Source organism: Diadema setosum, chromosome 12, assembly GCF_964275005.1.
Source record: "Diadema setosum chromosome 12, eeDiaSeto1, whole genome shotgun sequence".
Taxonomy (NCBI): Eukaryota; Metazoa; Echinodermata; class Echinoidea; order Diadematoida; family Diadematidae; genus Diadema; species Diadema setosum.
In genome coordinates, this window is record NC_092696.1 from 31,231,235 (window position 1) to 31,246,626 (window position 15,392).

General features: G+C 34.8%; 2 protein-coding genes across 2 annotated transcripts in view; both read right to left on the bottom strand.

Moving 5' to 3' along the window:
- The window catches only part of LOC140236253 (uncharacterized), a 28,297-nt gene extending 26,282 nt beyond the window's left edge, over window positions 1-2,015 (bottom strand). Inside the window, 1 exon segment of the mRNA XM_072316216.1 lies at window positions 1,943-2,015. Coding sequence (XP_072172317.1) covers window positions 1,943-2,015 — 73 coding nt within the window.
- LOC140235878 (uncharacterized) overlaps window positions 1-15,392 on the bottom strand; it is a 52,301-nt gene that overhangs the window by 28,139 nt on the left and 8,770 nt on the right. The gene's annotated exons all lie outside the window — the stretch shown is intronic.

Below are 15,392 nucleotides of genomic sequence, written 5' to 3' on the forward strand. Positions count from 1 at the left end.
TAATATATTATTATTGATATTATTGTTATTATTGTCATTGTTATCATTATTAGTAATATTAGTGTTATTATCATTAGTATTATTAATATAACTTTTATTTTGATACCCCGGTTTGTCTGGTATAACTACAATAACTTGTTTAGTCAATGTCCTTTTTACGCTTTCGATCATTAAAATACACAGATGAGAAATTTCTTCCCCATACGTAACTTAAGGTTTACAACTTTGGATGAGTTGAGTCTTATTTTTTAAGTTGAAGTTGTCCGACAGAATGGACAATAGTAAAAAAAAAAAAAAAAAAAAAAAAAAAAAAAAAAAAAACTTAATGTAAATCACAATACTCTCAGTTGTCCTAATGAACCTATATGCACTTGTTTTCTTCTCTAGATTTGCTTAAGATGATTACAAAGATGAGACGGAAGAATGATAAAACGCAAATGACATCATCAGCACATAGTCGTGTTCTACTCTTGCACGATTTGAAATTAACCAACAGTGTCCTCAATAAAAAGTCAAAATGTTGTTCGAAAAAAAAAAAACATCGTAAAGTTATTGAAATGCCAGTTACAGATATTAAACCTTATTAGAGTCAATAGCGATATAATTCTCCGTTGAAGCACCACGAATATTCACGAATAAGCACAAATTGTTTTCATTGCAGTGACGTTTACAATAAGTGGTGACGATATTACTAGACTAATAATTCAGACGTTTGCACAGCTTGCAAGCATTGTCTGAATGTGACAACTTATAGAATTGGTTCTGTTAGACTTTTTTTTTCAGACACACTCCGATTCTGCGGAATAAAAAACTAATTAGAAGCAACCACTCAAAAGATGGTGCTGGGAGAGGGAAGGAGAAATAAGGAGTACGTGACGGGATTACAACTAAAAAGAGCGCAGAGAAATGAGGGGAAAGGGTGTAACAATTAGACAGAGAAAGATTTTCGACATTCAAAAAGAAGAAAAAAGTATGGAAGAAAGAAACCAGAGTTCAAAATAGCCTAGATTAATCCATGAATCAGAGTGGTCAAAGCCCACAAGACGATTAGCCATATCAGGACAGTATATCGTATAAAGAAGCTGCAAAGATGGCATACTGAACTGCTGGTAGCGAAGTTGACTACAATGCTTCTATCTGTTAAAGCAGGTATAAGAAATAAAATGATGTTGGAATGTGATATGGGATGTTTTATGAAACCAGAGGCAGTCTGGGAAGAAAAAATAATGTTTTGATTACTAACCACATCATAAAGAGACTAAACAAAATGGTGTTTTTTTTAATTGCATCATTAATTTTTATCAAAATAAACAGTTTCGATCTTGTTTTAATTGGACCTGTATGGATAAAGTCTGCTGAACTAGCACAATTCTTAGCAAAAGCTATTGGATTTTTTTTTTTTTTTTTTTACGGTCTAGTTGGATGTTTATGATGTGTTAGGTTATGATGACACAAGAAGTAAAAAAAAAAAAAGAAATCAGGCAGTTTTTTATCACAATTGTAGAAAAGGTATCGTATCCCCATTTTAGCCTTATATAAAGGCACGGGGCTTTTAAAACGCGAAAAATGATACCAAAATGGATTACCTCTCACAATTTTTGACCTGCTTAATAATATGTATTGTCTAGTAAAAACCTGCATTTCGCAAATGAAATTGGCTGAAAGGTTATTTCTCAATACACAAATTGTACCTGCCCAAAAGGTGTTCATGGTTTATGCTGGTGATTTACGATCTTTTGCAAATGTATAAAATGACAGTTCTCGAAAAGCCAACTCCTTTTCATCAAGACTGGACATCGGCGGACATTATGAGACTAATGTAGGAATTATATTATTGAACTACTACAAAAACAGGACATGTGCACGTATTACTGTACTTAACGAGCGATTAGTGTTTATAATGCTATGCAGTGTGTATTATATATCAGGTCCAAGCGCTTACCTTCGCCATTGTGGCTACAGAACAGAGTAGTAGTCAATGTTAATAGGAGAACGAGGCAGTATCTTCTATCCATCACAGGTAGTCAAAGATTGCAATAATTAATCGAGAGTTAATTGAATGCACGTTAGGATTGTATTGTCTCAGCAGACTGTCAAGTACGCACACTCTGAAAAGATGGCGCCGATTGCACACACACACACGCATTCATGCACCGATCCGAGACAGACCGAACTCTTTTGTTGAGTGAGTGGGTGGGAGTTTGCGTATAGAGCAGCCGTTTCCTCGCTGACACGTTTGTGAATTCTTTATTATGTCTCGAATATTATGTTCTTTACAGCTGATTCTTTTGGCACAATTGAATTTGTAGGAGACATGACTGTTTGCTCATATCATGCATGAATGACATCGTACAATATACACATTCTTTTCACAAATCCAAAGGCAGGCCTCCAATCTGAGTATACAGAAGTGCTATCTGTACAATTGGATTGCGTGGAGTCTTCAATTTAGCGCAGGGCACCTCAGCATCCATATTACTATAGTAGTTATGATGAATAAAATGGTTGAGGTTCAGTGGCTTACAACGGAAATACCATGCATACACATTTACTCATCTCTTTTTTTTTTTTTTTTTTTTTTTTGTCTGAATCAGATTTGCCCGAACAGGACACTGGCATAGCCATGGCTCATCTGATAGCAAATCATATCCACATGATACGAATACGACAGTAACTCTACCACACACTTCATCATTCATACAAATGATTGAACCTAAACTTTTTACGGAAGTAGAAATAATGTTTTGGCCGACATGATGTTATTGAAACAAATCAACAGATGGCTTCAATTTGTCAATAGATATGATATTGCTAGGGACATTATAAACACATTTCACAAATGTTGCCTTATAACACGTGTGAAAGGATTAGTCCTCGGATAAAACCCTAACGAAATCGAAAAAGAAAATATGCCATGTCATGAAATAAGGAGCCTGGTAGACAAGTATGCCATTTGGTTTGTTGTCGTTGTTGTTGTTGTTGTTGTTGTTTTTGTTGCTGTTTTATCCACAAGTAATATAAATACTCCTGAATCTCCACAGGTATAATAACTAATCGCTTGTGACATTTCCAGGGACATTGTCATTATGCACATTTTTCGATAGCGTCTTTCGAGGAAAACTTTCACTCGTCTCCTTTTTTGTTTTCCCCACACGCAAGAAGGGGATGATCAGTGAGGAAATGGACGAGATCTTAAAAACGAGAAAATGGATAGGAACGCAATGGTTACTTCAAGCTTGCTCCTAGTACTGACATTGACATAAACAATTATTATGAAATATTTTTTTACATTAATTGTGAGCATGCGTGGGTATAGGCAACACCAAATGCCTTTATGTATACGTGTCCCGTATCTAGGACCTATACAATGTAGAAGAGTCCAAGTAGTAAAGTATGTGTGACATGATAATAAGTAAAAACAAAAGATCTTTGAATTTACATTTGTATTATGGCAGGATGATAAAGAATACAAAGATGTATTATACCCTGCATGGACTTTGTACCCAGCGGTTGCCACAGGTTTGAATAACATCAGAGATTTTGAACCGAATCAACCAACAGGTTTCTAACAGCGTGCACATCATAACCTCTTATCCGTTAGGAGCTCCGAGAGTCGTCTCAGTGGTCACGTGATCACATGGCATAAGAAGGAACTAAAGGATTATCTACTTCAATCCATGTCAGATTTGACAAAGGGCCAACATGAAATAAAATGCCCAAACCGATAGAACAGTAAAAGGGGATGGCCAGCAACTGATCAGTGGGAATCAGTGGGAATGCTGGGGGATGATTGTTCCAATTCTTGTGAATACTTTACATAGTTATTGTTGTGTGAAAAATATTTGCCCTATCACTGTACAGACATGCTGCTCTGGAAACATCAAACTGCACATTACTTCAATATAGATACATAGATATATTATACTCTAAAATGTGACCGTGCACCTCAAAACGAACATAAAGTCGCACACACTGATTTTGCGTGAGGACTGAAAATAACTGAAATGGGTCAACCTAGCCGAACTTGACTTTTTCATATTTTCTGAAAGAGCGCGTCTTCTTTTACATTATGCTAAATTTTAGTATCATAAAACGGGCAGTAAAGTGTGGTTTTTTTTTTCGCTGTTTATCTCAAACATTTTTGATAGAATAGTGTGATTATGTGTGTCTTTAGAATCCCTTTTTCATTTCTGAAAAACCTTGTCCACACTGTTCACTTTCAACTCTAATAACTTTCGAAAAGATAGCGCTGCTGCTTTGAAAGTTGGCATTAATTATGGACAGAATGTGTTAATGAGGCATGCCTAATTTCAATTAATCTGATAATCCCTTCATTGTTGTTACTCTGGTGGTTTACGTCCTGTTTTTTGTCCCATTCATCGCACAGCCAGCTCGGCTTGGTAAGGATTAAGCGCTTGAACAGTCACTGTACTTCAGAGCCTCTTTTCTCAGTTCACACTTTTCCTGAGTTTGTGCTTTCTTTCCAATATTTAGATTAGGTTAGGAGAGTCCATTTGATTTGAGTTATACATTTTTTAAAGTTTAAAGTCTGCTCTTTCAGAATAATTATGGTCTTAACTAAAAATTCTTCACTAGCGACTTTTTGTTTGTTTTGAGGTGCAGGGTCACAAATGAATCCCACAAGGATTGGAACAATCATCCCCAGCATTCCCACTGATTCCCACTGATCAATTACTAGCCACCCCTTTAATAATCAAACATGATCGAAAGCATATCGTGAGAAAGATGTAGAACTCCAAGAGTTTTTTTTTTTCTATTTTATCATGAAACTATAATGTCGTCCCCAGAAACGTTTTGAAGTATTGGAGCAGGTGAAAAAAAAAGAAAAGTTGGTATTATGTATATGAAGAGAAAATAACCGATAAGTCCATTTTTTAAGATTTTGAAGTACAGTCTCTGTCATTAAGTACAAAATAATACCTTTTAAATGATATGTAGGTCACTACATATAAAGGTACATTTTTTAAGTTATGGTCAAAAGAAGCAAAACATTTCTTATTATTCTCTTTATTTTTCTTGACCTTTAATCGCAAATATCTCCATTTGGTAAATATGGACTTATCGGTTTTTGCGAATAAACTCTTCATATCCCTTATGGAACAAACACAGTGTTACCACAGTGTGTTCACATAGTTGACTATGTGTAAACAATGTGTTAACCATGTGGTCACAGCGTTGTCACAGTGTGGTATTTGAGATCACATAGTGTACCACATAACTGGCATACTGAACACAGAGCGGCACACATATACCACAGTGTGTATAGTGTTACGACAGTGTGTTCACATAGTTAACTATGTGTAAACAATGTGATAACCATGTGGTCACAGCGTTGTTACGGTGTGGGATTTGAGATCACATAGTGTACCACATTATTGGCATACTGAACACAGAGTGGTACACATATACCACAGTGTGGTATGTATTGAACTATGTGTAAACCCTGGTTCATAATGATACCACAGTCTGGTATTTCAGTTTAAGTGGTTTACCACATAATCCCCACATAGATGACATACTGAACACACTGCGAATCATGTTTGACACAGTGTGGTACATTTTTAACTATGTGTACACTCTGTGTTGATAGTGTTGCCACACTGTGGGATTTCAGATCATTCATTTACCACATAATCCACACAGACTTGGCATACCGGACACTGTGACTTGTGCTTACCACAGTGTGGTATATATTGAACTATGTGTAAACCCTGTGCTCGGTGTTGTCACTTTGTGGGTTTCAGATCATTTACCTACATCATCTCCACATACTTGGCATACTGAACACACAGTGTGGTATATATAGAAATATATGTACTCCTGTGTCCATAATCTTGTTACACAGTGGGATTTCAGATCATTGATTTAACACATTAATATCCGCATACTAGATGTTTAGGAAAAACACTACATTTTTTTGAATAACTATAAAATAATGAAATTAACTTCCCTCAAATTTACACAGTTGGTAGCTGCTGAATAACGCACAATTTTGTTGTGTACTGTTTCAAAATATTGCAGGAAACAGCATGCAACAAAAAATTGTATGCCTATATTAGCTACCTACTGTGTAAATTTGTGGAAAGTTATATTTTCATAGGTTTTCAGTTATTCACAATCAAAAGCGTAAACTATCTTTTTAAACATCTAGTACTTTGACACACAATGAGTCATGTTTACCACATTGTGGTGTATATTGAACTTTGCTATAGTATTGTCAGTATGGGATTTCAGATCTTTTACTACCACATGACATGTTAATCCTTATAAAACCAGGCTATTTCTGGTTTTGTTGGGGGGGGGGGAGCATTTTACCAGTGTGGTCAAAGGATTCAAGTATTGTAGTTTATTGATAAATGTACATGTATGTATCAAATTACCAGAGATTTTTATCGAGTTTGTAAAGCAACTTATCTGGTCTTATTATCCAGTGAAGTAATAAACCAATAACTTATAGCTGGGCAATATACAACACAATTTAAGTACACGGTAGTTGCAAATGTTCAATACTTATTTATTTTTCTAATTTCAGTTGATATCTTTTAAATTTCAAATGCTGGCATGGAAGAACAGATTCATTTAATGTGAGAATATGACCTATATATGTCATTTATCCAACCTTCAGATGAATAAATCATGCATTTAATGTTGTCACTTAATACTGTTTACGAATGCATAACATCAAACACTAGAAATGATATAATACTAGGGGTATCTGTACTTGTGGAAAGAGAACAAAAAACGACATGTTATAACTTCCCTGTTTCTCTCATAAATCACATGCTTTCCTATGATTTCACCAGCTGAGGAGGTATTGCATACAATCTATTGGTCACACGTTTCACTACTCTGATGTGTCCAGCATCAGCATGGTTCTCCCCGTCTCTATTCTTTACAAATGGGCCATCATGCTCTACATACTTAATGAGAACAAAGGCATCACTATCATCTTCCAAAACCACAAAACCATGTACAAATGCCACTTCATTGCCTGTTACTTGTACACAATAATTTCTTCTGGTAGTGTGCCGAGAATATTCAGTAGCATGGATACAAACTGTGTTTACAATTGCTTTCTTGTACACTTTAATTACAGAAAAATGACACAGGATATTCTTGTGGGTTTTTTTTTTTTCTTGACATGCCATGCCACATGACTATCACAGGACAATACCACACAGCAGTACCACACAGTAGTGCCAACTGGAATAAAAAACAATGCAAAAACAAAACAAAACGCATATTCCAGAATCTCATAAATAGGTGAGTTATGCTGTGAATTATGACAATTGATTTAAGCAGTACTTAACCTATACTATACTCCTACAGTATTACCTATTAAGTGGGAGTGCTGAGGTACAGCATGTGATACTTCATGTGGTATTTCTGTGGTATTCCTGTGATATTCCTGTGGTAACACTGTGGTATCCCTGTGGTATTCCTGTGGTACAGATTTTTGCATAGCTCATGAATATTCATTAAAAGCAACCTAAATTTTAGAAAAGTCATATAATACTTCTAAATTCGAAGTATTTATGATGGGATTTCCTTTGAACTATTGTCTAATAATGTTATGTTATATCCAATGTCATAAATTTTGTTATGAAAAGGTAATTTCATATTCAATAACAGTGTTATGTAGTCAGTAACCGTGCCTTCATGCATTACAAATATTGATAGACCTGATGACTATGTGGTAACATATGTATTGATACATCTGATGACTATGTGGTCACTACCACAATGTACTGTGGTGGACTATGTGGCGACTGCCACAGTGTGGTAGACTATGTGGTGAATACCATAGTGTGGTGGACTATGTGGTGACTGCCACAGTGTGGTAGACTATGTGGTGAATACCATAGTGTGGTGGACTATGTAGTGAACACCATAGCGTGGTGGATTATGTGGTGACTACCACAGTGTAATGGACTATGTGGTTATAACCCTGTTGTCACAGTGTGTGAGACTGTGGTTTGATACACAGTGTATTTAATATGTGTTTTGGACCATGTGGTACCGCTATGTTGCACAGTGTGGTGACGCTCTGTTTCACACTGTGGTAAATACACAGTGTTACCACATGTCCCAAAATCACATATTAAACACATGTGTTCGACACTGTGTTACACATTGTGTTCCACACTGTGTTCGACACTGTGTGCCACACTGTGTTGCACACTGTGTTACATAGTGTGGTAAAATTGTGTTCTTTCCATAAGGGATAATATATTCATGAAATATCACACAATCTATCTGATGGGGCCATTTCAGGAGAAAAATAAATTATCTGTTTGAGTATACACTGTTTCGATTAAGTGCCATGCCATGCCAGGTAGTGGCAGTATGGATCAGACAAATTTTCGCCACGGCACAAATTGTTGCCACCTGAAATTGGCGACAAACTATGCATGGGGCTGACGGCACAAATTGTAGCCCGCCCTCGAAGCACATTTGTGGTGGTAACATTATTCTTGACATAATCATTGGCATACCAACACATTACTATAGCATGGCTACATCCATGCAAACAAGCCATGTAAAAAGTCACGGTGAGGTTTCAAGAAAGTGTGTATATGGCACGTCCGGTCGTGCGTGTGTGTGTGTGTGTGTGTGTGTGTGTGTGTGTGTGTGTGTGCGTACGTGTTCTATGTTTTCATGTCAACCGGAAGATCATTATTCAATTCAGACAAGTGTTTATCATTGGCCTGTAAACGTATGCTTGCATATAATGTATCCAGAACTATCTGTAACTCACTTTTGAAATAGCACTAACTGACCTAGAATCAAAACAAATATCATGAAAACATGTTTGCAGCTAAACATGCCTCGATAGGCAATACGCTCTGACTTTATCTATAAAAATATGTCTTGTAATTACAGTGTAGAGGTGTCCAAGCAGAAACAGTTACTGTGTGCATTGATACAAAAGTAACGTTTAAAATTCAGCGTTTGCATTTGGTAGCATGATGTTAAAATACATAATAGTATGTATTACGCGCAGCATGGACTTTGTACTCGGCTCAGGGTTTGAATAGAATCACAGATTATGAATAGAATCAAGCAACACGTTCGAACAGTGTGCACATCATAAACATTGTTCTGTAAAGAGATGCGAGAGTCGTGCCAGCATTGACGTGATCACAAGGCATGCGCAAAGGGCTAAAAGGGTTAACTATCTATTCATGTGAAATTCGACTTTTTACATGATATAATAATGTCCAACCAATAGAACAGAGGATGATATATAAAAGACACAAAATGAGAAAGACGTATAGAATTCCAAGTTTTCTTCATGTTTTCATAAAGCAATAATGTCAGTCCTAACTGCCTTAGGAAAGAAATTATGTGAACAAGCACATAAAATGATACCAAGTCAGGGAAAAAAAAATCTGTGTATTTACTACACTTCTATTTTGATTTCTTGCCATGCCATATTAGGTAGACTAGTGGCTGTTATGATTATCGAAACCTTTGTATGATACTATATGTGTGCTTTCATTTTTATTTTGTGTGAGTGAGTGTGTGTGTGTGTGTAAACGTCCAGCTCAGTAAAATTTTAATTCATTTTATTCTATGTCTACATCCTGCCAAGAGACGAGGGGATTCCTCCTATAACTTAAATGGGTTTGTTTTCAGCATTATTTCTGGACTTGAATGATCATTATTACAGCATTCTCTTTTTCTCAATTCGTATGGTATAATAAATTTCGCCACTACAAATCCAACCATTCTTAACACTATACAAATAAAAAGAAGCCTGTCTTTCTTTTCTGTCTCTTTCTCTCTCTCTCTCTCTATGACTCTTTGGAATTTTTAGATTTTTTTCTTGTTTATTTGTTTGTTCCGTGATGGAAAATAGAGACAATGGAGAATAGAAAAATAATCTTTGTTTTCAATATATCTCTTGTTGTTATATACGTACCGTAATCCAAACAAACCGTGGAAATGCTAGCTTTAAGTAAATACAAATGTATGATAATAAATCAGACAAAAAGCTTAATTCGTGTTTAATTTGATAACTCTTTCGTTTGTATGTTTATGAGTGTGTGTGTCTGTCTGTGTGTGTGTTGGATGTATGTGTGTGTATGTGTTTGATGTGTGAATGTCAAAAACAAATTACATTATAATTTGATTGTGTTATGTTCTTTCATACAGTCTGGTCGAGTACTTGGAGTGGATCACTTCACAAGTGTATGCACTCTGCTCTTTGCAATGTATCAAAGCGGGATCTTTTGCGTGCATGCATGGCGTGAGACTCTCTCAAATACGAGACCTCCATTTTATATCCTGTCAGAGGGGATTAGAGATTTCTTCTTACTATTAAAGAAGGACATGATAACACACGTCATTACTCAGAAAGACTCAAGGGGAGTTAAGTGCGCGCTTCGATGGGAAGCTGTAGGGAGATACGCTATGACTTTGGAATAACATACTGAGCCACCTTGCCTTGTTACTGATTCGTCGCGTAATGGTTGCTTAGAAGGATTTGAATACGATCAACAAGAACAAAAGTTCTGAGCTTAGGGCATTGGGCTTGATATAGATAATAATTATGTTAATTGACATGTTGTGCTGATTCTCTACTTTTGTATTATAATTTTATGATATATATGAAGAGTTTGTTCGCAAAAACCGATAAGTCCATATTTGCCAAATGGAGATATTTGCCATTAAAGGTTAAGAAAAATAACGGGAATAATAAAAGAAAATTGCTTCTTTTGACCATAACTTCAAAAATGTATCTTTATATGTATTGCCCAATACATCATTTGAAAGGTATCATTTTATACTTTTTGTTTTATGACAGAGACCGTACTTCAAAATCTTCAAAAATGGACTTATCGGTTTTTGTGAACAAACTCTTCATAAATATATGTATGTATATATATATATATATATATATATATATATATATATATGAAAAGTTTGTTTGCAAAAACCGATAAGTCCATATTTGCCAAATGGAGATATTTGCGATTAAAGGTCAAGAAAAATAAAGAGAATAAACATAAGAACATTTTTGCTTCTTTTGACCGCAACTTCAAAAATATACCTTCATATGTAGTGACCAATATATCACTTAAAAGGTATTATTTTGTACTTTATGACAGAGATCGTACTTCAAAAACTTCAAAAATGGGTTTATCGGTTTTTGCAAACAAACCCTTCATATATATACAGGGTGGCCCAAAAAGAACGGAACGCCTAAGATCTTAAATTTCAGCAATATCGTTGCACATATGTCATCATGTTGCATACTATTAGAAAGGTCGTTCTTTTTCCAATAGAATGACACCAAGCTCTTTAATTCTAGTTAATGCGCTACGATTTTAGGCCCATTTTTGTCAACCCTTGTAATTTTCAAAATGTAATCATTTTGCACTCTCAGAGATACAGAAACCAGTGAGAATTCGGCTTACCGTAGAACCAGTAGCGTTCGCAATGTGTGGAATGTGGGGCGGACAGTGTTATTGTCGTCAGGTCGTCTCATTCACAATGGTAACGGACAATGCCAGTCACATTCCACACATTGTGAACGTTACTGGTTCTATGGCAAGCCGAATATTCGCTGATTTCCCTATCTCTGAGAGCGCAAAATGATCATATATATATATATATATATATATATATATATATATATATATATATATATATTATATATATATAATATGTCATACGACAAATCCTGCATTCTGATTGGTCATGTGTGGTCACTAGTTTTCCCCATTTCCTTCAGGTAAAAATGATACAGCTTCCGCTGACTGAATTCTGCTCAGGTTTCACCAGACTGGCATTGATTCGCCGTAAATGGGGTATTACCAGTTTTAACATGGTATAGGCATAGTCTTGGCATAAGTTGAGAAATCACCAATATGCAAGTTTTTAAACTTACTCATTCTTATTTTAACAATACTTCCTCGAAGCAGCCGACATCAATTTCTTTACAACATTACGAGGTGAGATTTACTAAGTTTTACATATGCATATGATAAGATTTCAATTTAATTCAGTGGAAATGTATTCAATTTTAGAAATCATAACATACATATCATACGAAAAGCGGCATATTGATAAAGAAACTTTATAAAACAATAGCGAGCAATAATGACACATCTTTTGACACAACAAAACATTGTAGTAAATCACATAGGAGAACAGATACGTAATGTACGAAAAATGGATGTACCTACTGAACAGACAGCCCTTGTCATAATGTTGGCCCTTCTAAAAAAAAAAAACAAAAAAAAAACGTCAATACAACATACTTTGATTTCGGAAGCCCAATACAGAAAACATATTGATATGTAAATGGGACTATAAGAGACAACACTGGTATACAAAGACAACAGAGAGAGGGAGAGAGAGAGAGGGGGAGGGAGCAAGGGAGGTAAATACATGTTTTTTTTTTAATTCAAACTTTATTTCATTTTTCGAAAAAAAAACTTAAACATGTCACTTTCTTTGGTAACAGAGAATGAGGTTATGATAAAAAAAAGTAGATTGAGAAAACATAATTGTGGAACCTTGGGGTAACAAATATGTTGTAATGAAAATTGACTGAAGTGGTATAGACGATATAACATTACACAAAATTTCGAAAAATGGAAGGCCCCACTAAAAAGGCAATGCTTGTAGAAAGTAGGCCCCTCAGGTACAGAATGTCAATAGAAAATGAACTGATGCAAAAAAGGGGGGAAAAGATGGGGAATAAAGTCAGAAAAACAAAAAAAGTCTGGAAGTCCAATAAGAAGACAGAGTAACAGACAGACACACATACACAGGCGAATGAATATCAAGCGAGACTGGGACGACAAAACTTATAAAGGGGGACTTAAATACAAGATAGAACGAGATAAGACTGACATTAAAGGAAGACAATACAACGGACAGAAAGGCAAAACAGATCCAGCGATCATCGTCAGGTCTGTGTCGAAAAAAAATGATGGAATGCGTGGAAAGGATACGGAAATATGGAAAAATAGAGAGAAATAGATGCGGAAGTAATACAAGTAGAATCGAATTTACTCTGTAAGTGACTTAGGACAACAGGGACGAGAAGATACGTGACAGTATATTATTGGTACTCAAAATTCTTCGAAAAGAAATTAGAATGAGCCAACAGGCTGATTCAATGATGTAGGAACATAACATTGCAATAAAAAAAAAAGACTGCGTTTTTATGTCATTATTCAGAAAGTTCCAATAAGTTGGGCCAGTATAGTTAAGTGTGTTCTTAGCAAGAATTGTTCGTAAAAGAGGTAAGTGAAATTTATTGGAACGTCGAGTGGGATAGTCATGGAATGATTGATTTCTTTGAAACATAGAATCGAAAATGGAGGGGAGTGAGTTGTTGCTGTACGTATACATAAATTGCCCCAAATTAAGTAAATACAAATCTTTAATTTTTAGCAGCTTATTAGCGGTAAATAACATATTTGAGGGGAAGGGTATGAAAGGGTAACTGATGACACGGAGAGCTTTCTTTTGCAGAACGAACACTCTGTCCAGTAGGTTCTGGTGGTTGTTGCCCCAAATTAAAACGCCGTAATTAAGATAAGGCAATATCAAAGACGAATATAACATAAGTAATGATTTTTGTGGGATATACGATTTCATTCTATTTATAACACCTATATTACGTGAGATTGTGTTGGATATAATTTATAATCAATATGTAACTTCCAGGAAAGTTCGTCGTCAACAATAATTCCAAGGAATTTAAAATGTGAAACTTGTTCTAAATGAAAATCATTCAAAACAATGGCTGTACTTAAAGTTTTAACAGTATTACTAAAATTCATATATTTCGTTTTTGGGCATTCAACGATAATGTATTGGCTCTTACCCAATCATTCACTTTTTGTAATGTAGTATTGACTTTTTGAACAAGAAAATTGACATCATTGTGGGCAAAAAATACACTGGTATCGTCAGCAAAATGGATAAAGGACAGTACATCGGATGCCTGACAAAAATCATTAATATAAGCAATACATAATTGTGGCCCTAATAAACTTCCTTGTGGAACGCCGAAGTTCACTTCTCTTATAACTGAAACATTGTTTTTAACTGTAACAAATTGTCTTCTATCTCCTAAATAACTCTTGAACCAATCCAAGGCCTTCCCACGTATTCCGTAATGTGATAACTTGTGGAATATCGTGCTCAACTGTGTCGAAGGCCTTGGAGAAGTCCGAAAAAAATAGTAATTAAATGAGAATGATTATCAATTGCGTGAGCTACTTTGTCAACAAAATATAAAAGAGCATGAGTTATATTATGCTTCTCTCGAAAGCGAAATTGAGAATTAGTCAAAATATTATGCAACTTCAAAAATATCAATAGTTCTCTTATAAATGAGTTTCTCCAAAAGTTTGGACAACGATGATAATAATGAAATTGGACGATAATTACTGACTTCAGATTTATCACCCTTCTTAAATAATGGAATTACTTTTGCCATTGAGACAGTGACCTGCAAATGTTTATCGGGAAGTACAGTTGTACCTTTGCAATGTGTTTTGGAATGTGCAGAAGAGAAGGAAAATGAAGGAATTTCGTAAAAAAGAGACAATACTACACTCGGGAATACGATCATAGCAACAAAATAACGGACACTATGTGATAAAAGTCCTATACAGGCTATCTCGATTTCATGGGATTATAAAATAACAAACATACACACGACTACATATAGGGCATATGTATATATATATATGAAGAGTTTGTTTGCAAAAACCGATAAGTCCATATTTGTCAAATGGAGATATTTGGGATTAAAGGTCAAGAAAAATAAAGAGAATAATAAGAAAATTTTTGCTTCTTTTGACCATAACTTCAAAAATGTACCTTTATATGTAGTGACCAATATATCATTTAAAAGGTATTATTTTGTATTTAATGACAGATGCCGTACTTCAAAATCTTCAAAAATGGACTTATCGGTTTTTGCAAACAAACTCTTCATATATATATATATATATATATATATATATACATATATATGTACATATACACACACACACACACACATATACATACACACATACATATATATATATATATATATATATATATATGAAGGGTTTGTTTGCAAAAACCGATAAGTCCATTTTTGAAGATTTTGAAGTACGATTTCTGTCATAATGTACAAAATAATACCTTTTAAATGATACATTGGTCACTACACATAAAGGTATATATTTAAAGTTATGGTCAAAAGAAGCAAAAATTTTCTTATTTTTCTCTTTATTTTTCTTGACCTTTAAGCGCAAATATCTCCATTTGGCAAATATGGACTTATCGGTTTTTGCAAACAAACTCTTCATATATATATATATATATATATATATATATATATGTACATA